At 41.8% G+C, this 12,922-nt stretch overlaps 1 protein-coding gene across 1 annotated transcript; it reads right to left on the bottom strand.

Moving 5' to 3' along the window:
- Positions 1–433: 433 nt before the first annotated feature.
- On the bottom strand, positions 434–5,192 carry LOC148101681 (protein NLRC3-like). Its single transcript, XM_087846689.1, has 3 exons — positions 4,919–5,192; positions 691–2,461; positions 434–611 (listed from the first exon to the last, which is right to left on the bottom strand). Exons 1-3 carry the CDS (start codon positions 5,190–5,192, stop codon positions 434–436), a joined length of 2,223 nt encoding a protein of 740 aa, XP_087702815.1.
- Between the last annotated feature and the right edge of the window lie 7,730 nt (positions 5,193–12,922).

Below are 12,922 nucleotides of genomic sequence, written 5' to 3'. Positions count from 1 at the left end.
TAGTGCATGATAAATCTAGATGACAAATACAAAGTGCAATATAGAAACACTGGGTAAAAAGAAATGAACAATTAAAAAGGAGGATAAAAGATGTGAGCAGTAGTTAAACAGTAGAAATAAAAATATAATAAACAAATAAAAATTGGATAATAAATGAAAGCCAGGTCAGAAAGGTGAGTTTGGCTTTAAAAGCATGAAAACACACTGCTGTCTTCAGGAAGGCTGCTCCAGTAACAGAAAGTTATCTACATGTGGGTTTAGTTCTGACTTTAGGGACAAGTAAAAAAATAAAATAAAAACATCTGTCCAGACAACCTGACAGTCAGAAATATAAACTCAGGAGCTTCAAAGGAAAATTGTGCTGACTTTGAACGTCCGCATCAAGATAAATTTACAAATTTAAGAGTCAAAAAGTGTCAAAAAGTCTGTATCCTTACCTGAGAGTTTCAAGTTTACAGTTAGGACTCTTTAGTCCAACACACAGCAAATCCAATTCTGGATCCTGCAGGTAGTTCCAGCTCAGCTCCAGCTCTCTCAGATGATTGGATGGGGAGCTGAGAATTTCAGACAAAGCTTCAAAGATTCTTCTTGAGAGATCACAACCTCTCAGCCTGAGGAAGAATAACAATGCAGACATATTATTTTATTCATCTAGCATTATTAAACATATTTGTTCATAGATTCACTTACAGCACTTTCTTGGAGGCTTTGACCACTGGCAGCAGCTTCAAAAATGCCTTCTCTGAACCAGAGTATTTCTCCAGGTCAAACTCATCCAGATCTGATGACAGTAAGATGAAGACCAGAGCCGACCACTGAGCAGGAGACAGTTGATCTGTGGAGAGACGTCCTAATCTCAGGTACTGTTGGATCTCCTTCACTAGAGAACGATCATTCAGTTCATTCAGACAGTGGAGCAGGTTGATGCTTTTCTCTGCAGACAGATCGTCGCCGAGCTTCTCCTTGATGTACTGGACTGTTTCCTGATTGGTCTGTGAGCTACTTCCTGTCTGTGTCAGCATGCATAGGAGATCCTGATTGGTCTGCAGTGAAAGACCCAGGAGGAAGCGGAGGAACAAGTCCAGGTGTCCATTTGGACTCTCTAAGGCTTTGTCCACAGCACTCTGGTAGAAGTCATTTACAGTAAGTGTTTTCTGGAAACTTTTAGAGAGAGGAGGTTGTTTCTTAAGCAGGTTGACTCCAGAGTTGATGAAGGTCAGATAGACATGAAGAGCAGCAAAGAACTCCTGAATGCTCAGATGGACGAAACAGTAAACAACGTTGTTGAACATGTGGCACTCATCAGCTTTAAAGATCTGTGTGAACACTCCTGAGTACACTGAGGCTGCTCTGATATCGATGCCACACTCTGTCAGGTCTGATTTATAGAAGATCAGGTTTCCTTTCTGCAGCTGATCAAAAGCCAGTTTTCCCAAAGAATCAATCATCTTACTGCATGAATCTGTCTCAGCTCCTCCATCATACTTGATGTTCTTTGTTTTTAGGTGAAATAGCACAAGGCGTAGGTAGAGCTCTGTGAGAGTCTTAGGCAGATTTTTGCTCTCTTTGTTCTTCATGACAAACTCCAGAACTGTAGCAGTGATCCAGCAGAAGACTGGGATGTGGCACATGATGTGGAGGCTTCGTGATGTCTTGATGTGGGAGATGATGCTGCTGGCCTGCTTCTTATCTCTGAATCTCTTCCTGAAGTACTCCTCCTTCTGTGGGTCAGTGAACCCTCTGACCTCTGTCACCATGCCAACACAGTCAGGAGGGATCTGATTGGCTGCTGCAGGTCGTGTGGTTATCCAGAGGCGAGCAGAGGGAAGCAGTTTCCCCCTGATGAGGTTTATCAGCAGCACATCCACTGAGGTGGACTTTCTAGGGTCAGTCAGGATTGTAGTTTTGTAGAAGTCCAGAGGAGGTCGACACTCATCCAGACCATCTAAGATGAACAACACCTGGAAGTCTTCAAAGCTGTAGATTCCTGCTTCTTCGGTTTCAGTAAAGAAGTGATGAACAAGTCCCACCAAGCTGAACTTTTCCTCTTTCAGCAGATTCAGCTCTCTGAAAGTGAATGGAAACATGAACTGGATGTCCTGGTTGGCTTTGTCTTCAGCCCAGTCCAGGGTGAACTTCTGTGTTAGGACTGTTTTCCCAATGCCAGCCACTCCCATTGTCAGCACTGTTCTGATTGGTTTATCTCTTCCAGGTGGGAGTTTAAAGATGTCTTCTTGTCTGATGGTTGATTCTGGTCTGTCTGGTTTCGTTGCTGCTGTTTCAATCTGTCTGACCTCATGTTCATCATTGACCTCTGCAGTCCCTCCCTCTGTGATGTAGAGCTCTGTGTAGATCTGATTCAGGAGGGTCTGGTTTCCTGTTGTAGAAATCCCCTCATGCACACACTGGAACTTCTGCTTCAGGTTTGACTTGAGTTTGAGCTGACACTGAGGGACAATCTCTGCATGAAGATACAGCAAATGACACAAATGAGAAAACTGCATTCTGGTTACTGTGGTTATGTGTTCAGTTCACTGGACTCTTGGTGTCATGATCCAGGTGAGTCTGACTAACTTTCCACAGCATCAGCTCTCCTCCCCTGGGTGGAGCCCTCCTCACTGCTCCTCACCTGTTGCCAATTACTCCGGCAGTATTTATGAGCAGCACTCACAATGAACCTTCTCCAGACTGTCTGCTTACCACAGTCAGTTCTCTGCCTCACATTTTGTCTTGTGCTCCTCAGCTTGTTTCGTGTAACCCTCTTTTCCTGTTCCCTAGTCGGCACCTGGATATATCTTCCAACTCTCGCCATAAGTCACGCCTCAGGATTCTGGCCTGCCGCTGCTGGTAAAACTCACTCTTGCAAACTGCCCTCCTCACCTGCCTGCCTCCCTGTGCACCCACATCTCACTCTGTACCCAGATTTAATTCATCTCCTCCAGCTGATCTCCACCTGCAGCCACGTAACACCTCTTAGTTTTTAAATCTTGGACTCATTCACTACACTGTGGCCCACTCTGATTATTATCTCCTTTGTTCCAGTGATCCTGGATAGTTTCTATCCGCCCGTTTCTGCCCCTGTTGTTCCTTTGACCTGCCTCAGCTTATGTTCTGGCCTCAGCTCTGCACTTCTCATAATACCTCGCTTGCTGTTGAATTTAGCCGTGATTCAGCTTTCTCCATCAAGAAATCTAGTAAAATATATTTCTGTTAAAAGTCACTCAGCCTCCGGTTTTTGGTTCTGCGCTTGAGTCCTTTTCATGAGCCATTGAGCCCTGACACTTGGGTTATAACTGAGTGCAGGTTTTATAGAGACACATTCGATTTAATTATGTTTATTTATACAGCACCAAATCAATACTAGCAACATTTCACATATTACATAAACAACACTATGGAGCCAGTAATGAATAAATATGTAGAATAAATGAAAGAATTTCAATTATAACAACAACAGTCACCCCAATGTGGTTTATATTGTAAGGTAAAGAACCTACAATAACACAACAGACAAAAACCAACTATCTTTTTGGGTCCTGAAAACTGAAGGCTCTGCCTCCCATTCTACTTTTAAATACTCTAGGAACAACAAGTAGGCCTGCAGAGCGAGAGCGAAGTGCTCTAATAGGGTGATATGGTACTACAAGGTCATTAAGATAAGATGGGGCCTGATTATTTAAGACCTTGTATGTGAGGAGCAGGATTTTGAATTCTGGATTTAACAGGAAGCCAAAACAGGAGAAATCTGCTCTATCTTTCTAGTCCCTGTCAGGACTCTTGCTGCAGCATTTTGGATTAGCTGAAGGCTTTTCAGTGAGTTTTTTGGACATCCTGATAATAATGAATTACAGTCGTCCAGCCTGGAAGTAATAAATGCATGAACTAGTTTTTCAGCGTCACTCTTAGACAGAATATTTCTAATTTTAGAGATGTTGCACAAATGGAAGAACGCAGTCTTACATATTTGTTTAATATGTGCGTTGAAGGACATGTCCTGGTCAAAAATGACTCCAAGGTTCCTCACAGCGTTACTGGAGTTCAAGGTAATGCCATCCAGAGTAAGAATCTGGTTAGATACCATATTTCTAAGATTTTCAGGGCCGAGTACAATAACCTCAGTTTGAGCTGAAGTAAGAAGCAGAAAGTTAGTGGCCATCCAAGTCTTTATGTCTTTAAGACATTCCTGCAGTTTAACTCATTGGTGTGTGTTATCTGGCTTCATGGACAGATAGAGCTGGGTGTCATCTGCATAGCAGTGTAAATGTAAGCTATGTCTTCTAATGATGCTGCCTAAAGGAAGCATGGTAACGGGAGCGTTGCCAGCAGGAGGCTGAAGTGGAATCTCCCAGAAAGCTGCAGAAGAAAAAACGTGAGCTGAGATTTCAGTCAAATAAGGAGAACTGTGGCTTTCCTCCAACTTTTGACCAATCACCTTTGTGTCCTGTTTATCAACCATAATAAAAAGCATTTACTGTCTGGGCATTTTTCTGTTTGGGTCTCCAAACAGCAGAAAGAAATGGCAACCATTTTTTTTTCTTTACCTTCAACTGGTAAATAGATTTAAGAAAAAGCACTTTGATCATATTTGTGACATGTCCCAAACTGTTGTTGTCGCCTCATTTATGTTGATAAAACAGCTCTAAAACCAATCGGACAATAAAATCTGTAAAATGGGCAGAAAACCTGCTGCTGGTCCCATTTTAATCAAACCAACCCAAAGAGCAGATATTCATGTGTACACAGGAGGTTATTTGTGCAGATGCATAAAACAAACTGTTGGCTTTCTGCAGTCTCTCACTCCTGAAAGTGTTGGCAAGTGTTTTGGATTTATTATTTATATGGATGGTAATGGCACCTGTGTAATGTTAACTAATGTTTTTATTGTTTGTGTTTTTTGTTTAGTCATTCCCTGACTTACCTTTGGGTTCTGGGATGGTTTTATTTAAATTCTCCAACAGATCATTCCTGTTTATCCTCCCCAAAATGATTTTAGCGACTTCAAAAGTGTTGATCGAGTAGGTCTCAAACATCAGATCTACTATATCCGTCCTCTCTGCATTCTCCAGTTTACTCACTGGGATTGCTGGTAAACCTTCTACAGACCCGGTCTTCAGATGCCACTTGAATTTTTTAAAGTCTTCACGTTCCAAATTCTCCAAAATCCCCAGAAGGATTTGTTTAGGTGTCGTCATCTTTTATCCTATAAGGATCCGATAAACACAAAGACTGTAACAACAGCTGGAGAGGTAATTGTCTGATTTATCAGAATTTAACATGATTATAACAGCAGTTCATCACTACCACCAATAAATTTCTAAGGCTCAGAATGCAACAAAATTGCACATAAAGAAGCATCCAAGTAACACTTTGCTACAAAACAAACTATATAAATAAAGAAAATATATAAACTAAATATATACACTACCCATCAAACGTTTTAGAACAGCCCAATTTCTCCAGTGTTTTTGTCACGGTTTGCGAACTGTGTGTAAATTATTAAAGGACCCTTTATGCAGGCAGCTCACATGCAAGTGAGTTTATTCATCACATGGTGATACAAACAGAAATGGCAAAGGTGAGCGTGGAAACTAAGCTGAAACCTAAACTGGGAAAACTAATAGAAACAAACCAGACACGGAGAGACAACCTGAGGCGACGGCGGGAGATACGCAGACGAACCAGCAACTAACAGAGGCAAACACAAGGCTTAAATATACAGAGGGATAACGAGGGAATGAGACACAGAAGGAGGACACAGCTGGGAGTGACTGACAAGACGAGACAGGAAACGCAAACTAAACACACTGACATGAGACACGGACCTTCACAACAAAGCAGGAAATACATAGACTGAACTTAGAGGTACAATAAAACACAGAACCAAAACATAAGGATAAACAAAGATACATCATGAAATCAAAGATTAACAATACACAACAGAAAACACTGAGTCACAGACCCAGGATCGTGACAGTTTTATTGAAAATATCCTTTTTATTTCTCATTGCACTCTGAAATGAAAGCGTAGTACAAATAAGCAGTTGGAGTTAAAAATAAATCCTGAAACACATTTATAGACCAAAGTTTATTCTAAACGTTTGACTGAACACACCCGTGGCTTCTGTCTACAGTAGAAATCAAATATTCTCCCACATCTGTAGCAGATGTTCCCATAAATGTGGACCTTGTAATAATAATAATAATAACTTTATAAAGCGCTTTCAAACAAAGTGCTGTACAACTAAAGAGATAAATAAAATAAGAGTGATACATAGCAATACAGGTAAAAGACACAATACAAGTTAAAAACAATAAAAATGTAAAAACTAAAAGCCACAGAATTAAGACATGTAGGATCGGGTGAACAAATGTGTCTTCAACTTGGTTTTAAAAACCTCCACAGAGCAGCCTGCCGAATATCTTGAGGGAGGTTGTTCCACAGAAACGGGGCATGAAAAGAAAAAGCACTCCAACTGTCTTTGTTCTGGCTCTAGGAACCTTTAGAAGACCAGAGTCCTGAGATCGGAGAGCACGAGATGGAACATAAAGGTGTAAAAGGTCGGAGAGGTATGAAGGTGCCGATCCGTTTAAAGCCTTGTAGGTGAGCAGCAGGACCTTAAACTCTGCTCGAACCTGACAAGGTAGCCAGTGAAGAGATCTCAGAACAGGGCTAATGTGCTCAAATTTCCCAGTTCTTGTTCAAATGCAAGCAGCTGCATTTTGCACCATCTGTAGACCTCTAAAACTTTTCTTTGGTAGCCCAGAAAGAAGAGCATTACAATAATCAATGCGTGAAGACACAAATGCATGGACAAGAACCTCTGCAGTGTCGCTTGACAAAACCTGTCTGATTTTGGCGATGTTCCTCTAATGATAAGGGGCGGTCTTTGTTATCTCTTTTACACGAGATTCAAAGGAGAGCACCATGTCAAACCACATGCCCAAGTTTTTTACCTTGTTCCTGCAATTTATGACACTGTCATCAATTTTCAAGATGAAATTTTGGGACAAGTGCTGAAATTTGTGTGGCCCAATGACCATCAACTCTGTCTTATCAGTATTTAGGAGCAAGAAATTATCTGATAACCAGCCCTTAATTGCAGATAAACAACATTCTAGTTTAGAGACTTCAGCACAATTTCCAATGGTTAGAGGAACATAAAGCTGCAGGTCACCAGCGTAACAATGAAAGGTTACATTAAAAGAACGTAAAAGAACACCAAGAGGCAGCAGGTACATAGAAAACAGCAGTGGTCCAAGTACGGAGCCCTGAGGGACCCCATGCCTCACTGCACAGGTCTCTGAGAGATCATTTTTAAAACTAACAGTCTGAGACCTCGCAAGCAGGTCAGATCTCAGCCATGATAAAACATTTCCTGTAATTCCAATAAAATGTTCAAGCCTATCCAATAAAATGCAGTGATGCACAGTGTCAAACGCAGCACTTAGATCCAGCAGTAATAAAACTGAAGTGCGATCGTTGTCTGCATTTACCAGCAGATCATTTACCACTTTGACTAAAGCTGTTTCTGTGGAGTGATTTGGTCTAAAAGCAGACTGAAATGCTTCAAACAGATTGTTTGTTGACAGATGCTCAGTGAGCTGCTTAAAAACCACTTTTTCAAAGATTTTAGATGAAAAAGACAGATGTGAGATGGGTCTATAGTTTGTGACCATGTCAACATCCACTCCAGGCTTTTTCAAGATCGGCACTACCACAGCTGATTTAAAACTTTCAGGAAAGACTCCGGTCGTCAATGAAGTAAAAGAAACAGAATGTGGGGTCCTAATGCTGACCACAGTTCCTTTATAGCCCAGGCTGGTAGAGGATCCAAAGAACAGGTTGTACATCGAGCTGCTTTTACAACCTTAGTTAATCCAGACAGGGAAATAGAGATGGACCAATATTACATATTGGTATCGGTCCAATACTGACGTAAATTACTGGATCGGATATTGGAGAGAAATTAAAAATTTAATCCGATCCATTAAATATCAAAAACCTGCGACATGGCGTAACTCGGCTCGTAACCGTAGCACGTCACAGCAGTATGTGTCACGTGATAGAGCGGCTGTGTGTATTTGTAGCCTCGCTACCAACCCCGCATTTCATGTCCGATCAATGATCAGCTGATCTGCTTTTCTGTTGCGAGTCCGTCTCTCTTCTTTGTTTTTGTCTCACTTCGCACCAGAAAGAGGAAACCAGCGGCTGAACAACAGCAGCACGTTTAAGCTTGATCAGCTGTTGTTAGAATTTATTTAATATTATTTCTACACCAGGATCTTTTTCTACAGCTGACGTAACTGTGCAGGGGCGGATCTAGCAAAGTTTAGCCAGGGGGGCCGATAGGGCATGAACAGGGAAAAGGGGGCACAAAGACATACTTTTCTTTCTTATTCTCATTTAAAATGTCGAGATTTTAATAAATAATTATCTGAATATTACACCCAAAGTTTTAATCTGATGTAAAATGTATAGAAGTCCATTACTGTATATAGTAACTGTTAAGTCTAATATACCCTAGTAAGCTATACTACTTTTTCCTTTGGGAACCATCTGTGCAGTCTGCAGTTCTGTTGAAGAAAGATGTTGAATCTATTTAATTATTCTTGAAAAATAATTTATTTCTGTGCATTTTTTTTTTCACACTGCATCAAATTAAAGTTGATTATGTCGATTAAGCATCATGAGGTGGAGGGTGGTTCCCTATTTTTTATTTATTTTTTTGCTGGGAGTTTTAGAGCCCTATTAGTTAGGTTGCTTACTCTTTAAAATACCAGAATAGGGAGGATGGAGCAGGTTTAAGTTTATTAGATTGATAAAAAAGCAAGATATTAAAAAAACAGTTTTATTGATTAAAAAATACACTATATCGGATTCATATTGGTATCGGCAGATATCCAAATTTATGACATCGGTATCGGACATAAAAAAGTGGTATCGTGCCATCTCTACAGGGAAATAACCTTGAAGTCAGAGAACAGTTTATCAGCACCAACAGGCAAAGCAGCCGAGTAGTCTAATGAACAGCTTGAGGAGGGAGTAATCTGATTCCTAAGTGTTGCAGCTCTGTCTCTGAAAAATGTAAGAAAGTTATGAGCTATCAAATTTAGACAGCAGAGCGTTGACTTACTCTCTGTAAGTTGCGACACTTGTTGAATAAGAGTTTTGAGTTATGTTTAAGGCTCATGATGAGATTTGAGATATAATTTGCTTTCGCTGTCGACATCGCTGATTGAAGAGAAGACAATGAGTCCTTCCAAGCCTGGAGAAATACTTCTAGTCTGGAAGATCTCCAGTGACGCTCGGCTTTTCTACAATTTCTTCTCAAGTTCAGGAGCTCCTCATTTAACCAGGGCATAGGGTTCCTTTTTTGACATTTCAACTTCCTTACAGGAGCAACAGAGTCCAGTAGTTCAACAAGTGTATTATTAAGATTCGCAGTCAAGGTGTCCACACATAACTCCTGGGTAAAAATAGGGTCCAACACATCAGGTAGATGTAATTTAACATGTCAAGAAGTCTGAAAATTCTGAAATAAACAAGTCATTATATTTAGGTGGATGATAGATGACTATAATTAGAACCACAGGACAGCCTAAAGTCAGGAGTTGGGACTCAAATGAGGTAAAAACACCAGGACTTTGTATCTGTTTGCATTTAAAACAGTCTTTGATGATAGAGGCTACCCCGCCCCCCTCCTAACCTGGGGGAGCTGAAGAAGCTGGCATCGAAGGGGCAAAGTTCCAGTAAGGAGCCACTTCACCAGCGCGCAGCCATGTCTCAGTTAGGAGCATGACATCCAGCTCATGAGTACCAAAGAAGTCCCAAAGAACATGAGTTTTATTTGATACAGATCTTGTGTTTAAGAGAGCTAATTTAACTGTCTGTCCATCCGTGGTAGCAGGCAGTATTTGTAGGTTCATATTTGCCCCACCTGCCCTCGTATCCCATCGGCATGGCGACCAATAAAGCAGCTTCGGGTGAGCGTGCTCCGATGACGTCGGGTAAACAGGAAGAAGGCAGCGCTGTTTGAGGCCAAAATAAAGTCCCAAACAGCCGGGGTCACCGATGGTAAGGACCATGTAGGTTGCTTTGCTTTCAGTCTTCTGTCCAGTTCAAACCAGCTCGATGGGGTTTCAGTCTGGAGACTGTGCTGGACACTCCATGTTTTCAAGCTCACCATCTTGTTCTTTCTTCCTGAGGTAGTTCTGGCACAGCTTGGACTGATGTTTGGGGTCATTATCGTGCTGTAGGATGAACCCCTGACTGTACTTTTGCCACCTCTGCTCTGCACTCACTGTGTTTGCAGTGGCTTGCAAAAGTATTCGTCCCCCTTGAACTTTCCCACATTTTGTCACATTACAGCCACAAACATGAATCAATGTTATTGGAATTCCAGGTGAAAGACCAACACAAAGTGGTGAACACGTGAGAAGTGGAACCAAAATTCATACACGTTTCCAAACATTTTTACAAATAAATAACTGTAACGTGGGGTGTGTGTAATTATTCAGCCCCTGAGTCAATACTTTGTAGAACCAGCTTTTGCTGCAGTTCCAGCTGCCAGTCTTTTAGGGTCTGTCTCTACCAGCTTTGCACATCTACAGACTGAAATCCTTGTCTTTGTGTTTTCTCCTCTCTAAAGATTCTTAGGCCCCTCTGCAGCCCCTAATCTCCTCAGTGAGTTCAGCTGGTGCCGATGGGCCACACCGAGTCAGCTTTGGATAAAAGCATACCTGAGGCAGGCTTTCAGGAGGAGGCTCACTAGCCCTCGCCTTGGTAGTAACAGCTACTTTAGCCAACTTGCTATGTATTTAAGATAAAACCTCTTCTCACTGAAATTCAGGTTTTCGTCTCCTTGTTTCTGTTGCGGCTTTTGAGCCACGTGGTGACAAGATGAAACTAAAGTGAAGCTCGTTGGTTTTCTGCTTCTCAGTTTACAGATCTGTTTTTAATGGTTTGTCAGAGCACTATAGTTCTAAACAATGCTACGTAAAATGATATGATTATATATTTTCATTATTTGTCACAGTAGTGTGAAAACCAGGATGTCTGGCCTAACCACAAAGAGGAGGAGCTAAAATTCTTTAGAGTCACTTCAGTTGCTTCAGGAGCAGAAAACGATTCAAAGTTGATCCTGAGATACAGAAACATGAAGTACAGCAGAGTCTGTGGGTACCTGCAGAGCTGCATGCAGACCCTGAAATATCGACATGATCATCAGCAGCCCCTCTCTTATCCCTGTGCACCTTTATCTAAGCTCTGAACACCAGTCTGATCAAGAACCACACCCAGACCAGCTGAACAACACACACACACACGTTTTTTTCCTCGTTCTTTCTTCCTCTCATCTACAGACCTGCTCCTCCTGTTTTGTTCCAAAAACTCACAAAACCACATTCCAAGAAGCGTCTGTGACAAAGATCAACCTCTTACTGTCACGAGTGACGAGAGTGAACTTTATTTAGTGAGGAGGATGAAAAACAGAAACGGCGAGGCGAGAATAAACTTAAACAACTAACAAAAACAAACCTAAAACCAAACCCAGAGAAGTAGGGAGACACGGAGACACAACGGAGGGCGATACGCAGACCATAACACACCAAATAACGCAGACGAACCAGCAACAGGCAGGAGAACACACAGGGCTTAAATGCACACAGCAGTAATCAGGGGATGGGAGACAGGAGGGGAACACACCTGGGAGAAATCACAACAGACGAGGCAGGGGAAACGTAAACTGAACACACTCACATAAGACAAGGACCTTCAGAATAAAACAGGAAACTCACAGACACAGAGAACCAGACAACACACTGAACTGAACAGACTCACAAGCAGACACAGTGACACCATAGACAGACAGAGGGAACACAGAGAAGTGGGAGCAGGCAGGCACAGGACATTGGACCCAAGACGGATCCCTGAGGTACCCCACAAGGCACAACTGTTGATTCGGACATCATTTGATTCATACGAACAGTAAAAGATCTCTCAGATAAATATGACATAAACCCTTTTAAAACAACAGCAGTAATCCCAGAGACGTTCTTGAGCCTGTTTATCATGAGACTGATCTACACCCAGAAACAGGCTCATACGCTGGATCTTGTGCTGTCTTTAGGGTTACCGGTCCTAAACATGGAAACATGTGATGCTGTTTTTTCACTGTTGTGTTTGATATATTTTTATCTCACTGCCTTTTTCCTCCTCTTATTCCAACACCCCATTGTTGTGTATTTAACCCATCTGCAACAGAACTATTTTCTAGTGCTTTTAAGGAGTTTAAGATCTCCCCTCGGCGATGGTGCCGAGCAGATGACATCTAATTTTTATGATAAATGCCAAACTGTCCTTGATGAGGTTGCTCCTTTTAAAACTGTGAAACCACAATCGGACCCGTGGATAAACGAGGCCGCTCGTTCAGCCGGACGAGAGAGCAGGAAGGCTGAACGTAAGTGGGAAACAGATGCAGGTGTGTTTCTGATGCTGAGAGACCGTCTGTACAGGTATCAGGACACTGTCAACGCAGAGAAGTCAAAAGCTGTTTCTAATATTATCTAGAAATGCTCCAACAATCCTCAGCTTCTTTCTTCAATTATTTCTCCAGCTTCTCATATTAATAGTTATCAAAGATTCTACGTGAGTAAGTATATGAGGTCCCCAGACTGACCCTCTTTACTCCCACCACAACCTTCAAACAAAAGAAATGCACCAGAGGAGCTCTACACATGTGCCAAACAATTCCAAGCAAAGAAGAGAGAGACACACCCAGCCTCCGGCATACATGCCAACCCTCCTGATTTTTACAGGAGAACCCTGAATTTCAGTGCCCCTCCCAAAAATCTCCAGATTTTCCAGATCAGATTAAATAAAATTAGATCAGATTAAATAAAACTTTATTAATCCCCCAGGAGG

Source organism: Neolamprologus brichardi, chromosome 9, assembly GCF_056152115.1.
Source record: "Neolamprologus brichardi isolate AB-2024 chromosome 9, ASM5615211v1, whole genome shotgun sequence".
In the NCBI taxonomy this organism is placed as follows: domain Eukaryota; kingdom Metazoa; phylum Chordata; class Actinopteri; order Cichliformes; family Cichlidae; genus Neolamprologus; species Neolamprologus brichardi.
This window is presented reverse-complemented; position numbering and strand designations above follow the sequence as displayed.

Excerpts from the sequence above, each read along its gene's own strand:
- LOC148101681 (XM_087846689.1), bottom strand. The coding sequence starts at position 5,192 with ATGACGACACCTAAACAAATCCTTCTGGGGATTTTGGAGAATTTGGAA. Across the intron at positions 2,462-4,918 it reads AACCATCCCAGAACCCAAAG|AGATTGTCCCTCAGTGTCAG; the intron begins GTAAGTCAGGGA and ends ATCTTCATGCAG. Across the intron at positions 612-690 it reads AAAGCCTCCAAGAAAGTGCT|GCTGAGAGGTTGTGATCTCT; the intron begins GTAAGTGAATCT and ends ATTCTTCCTCAG.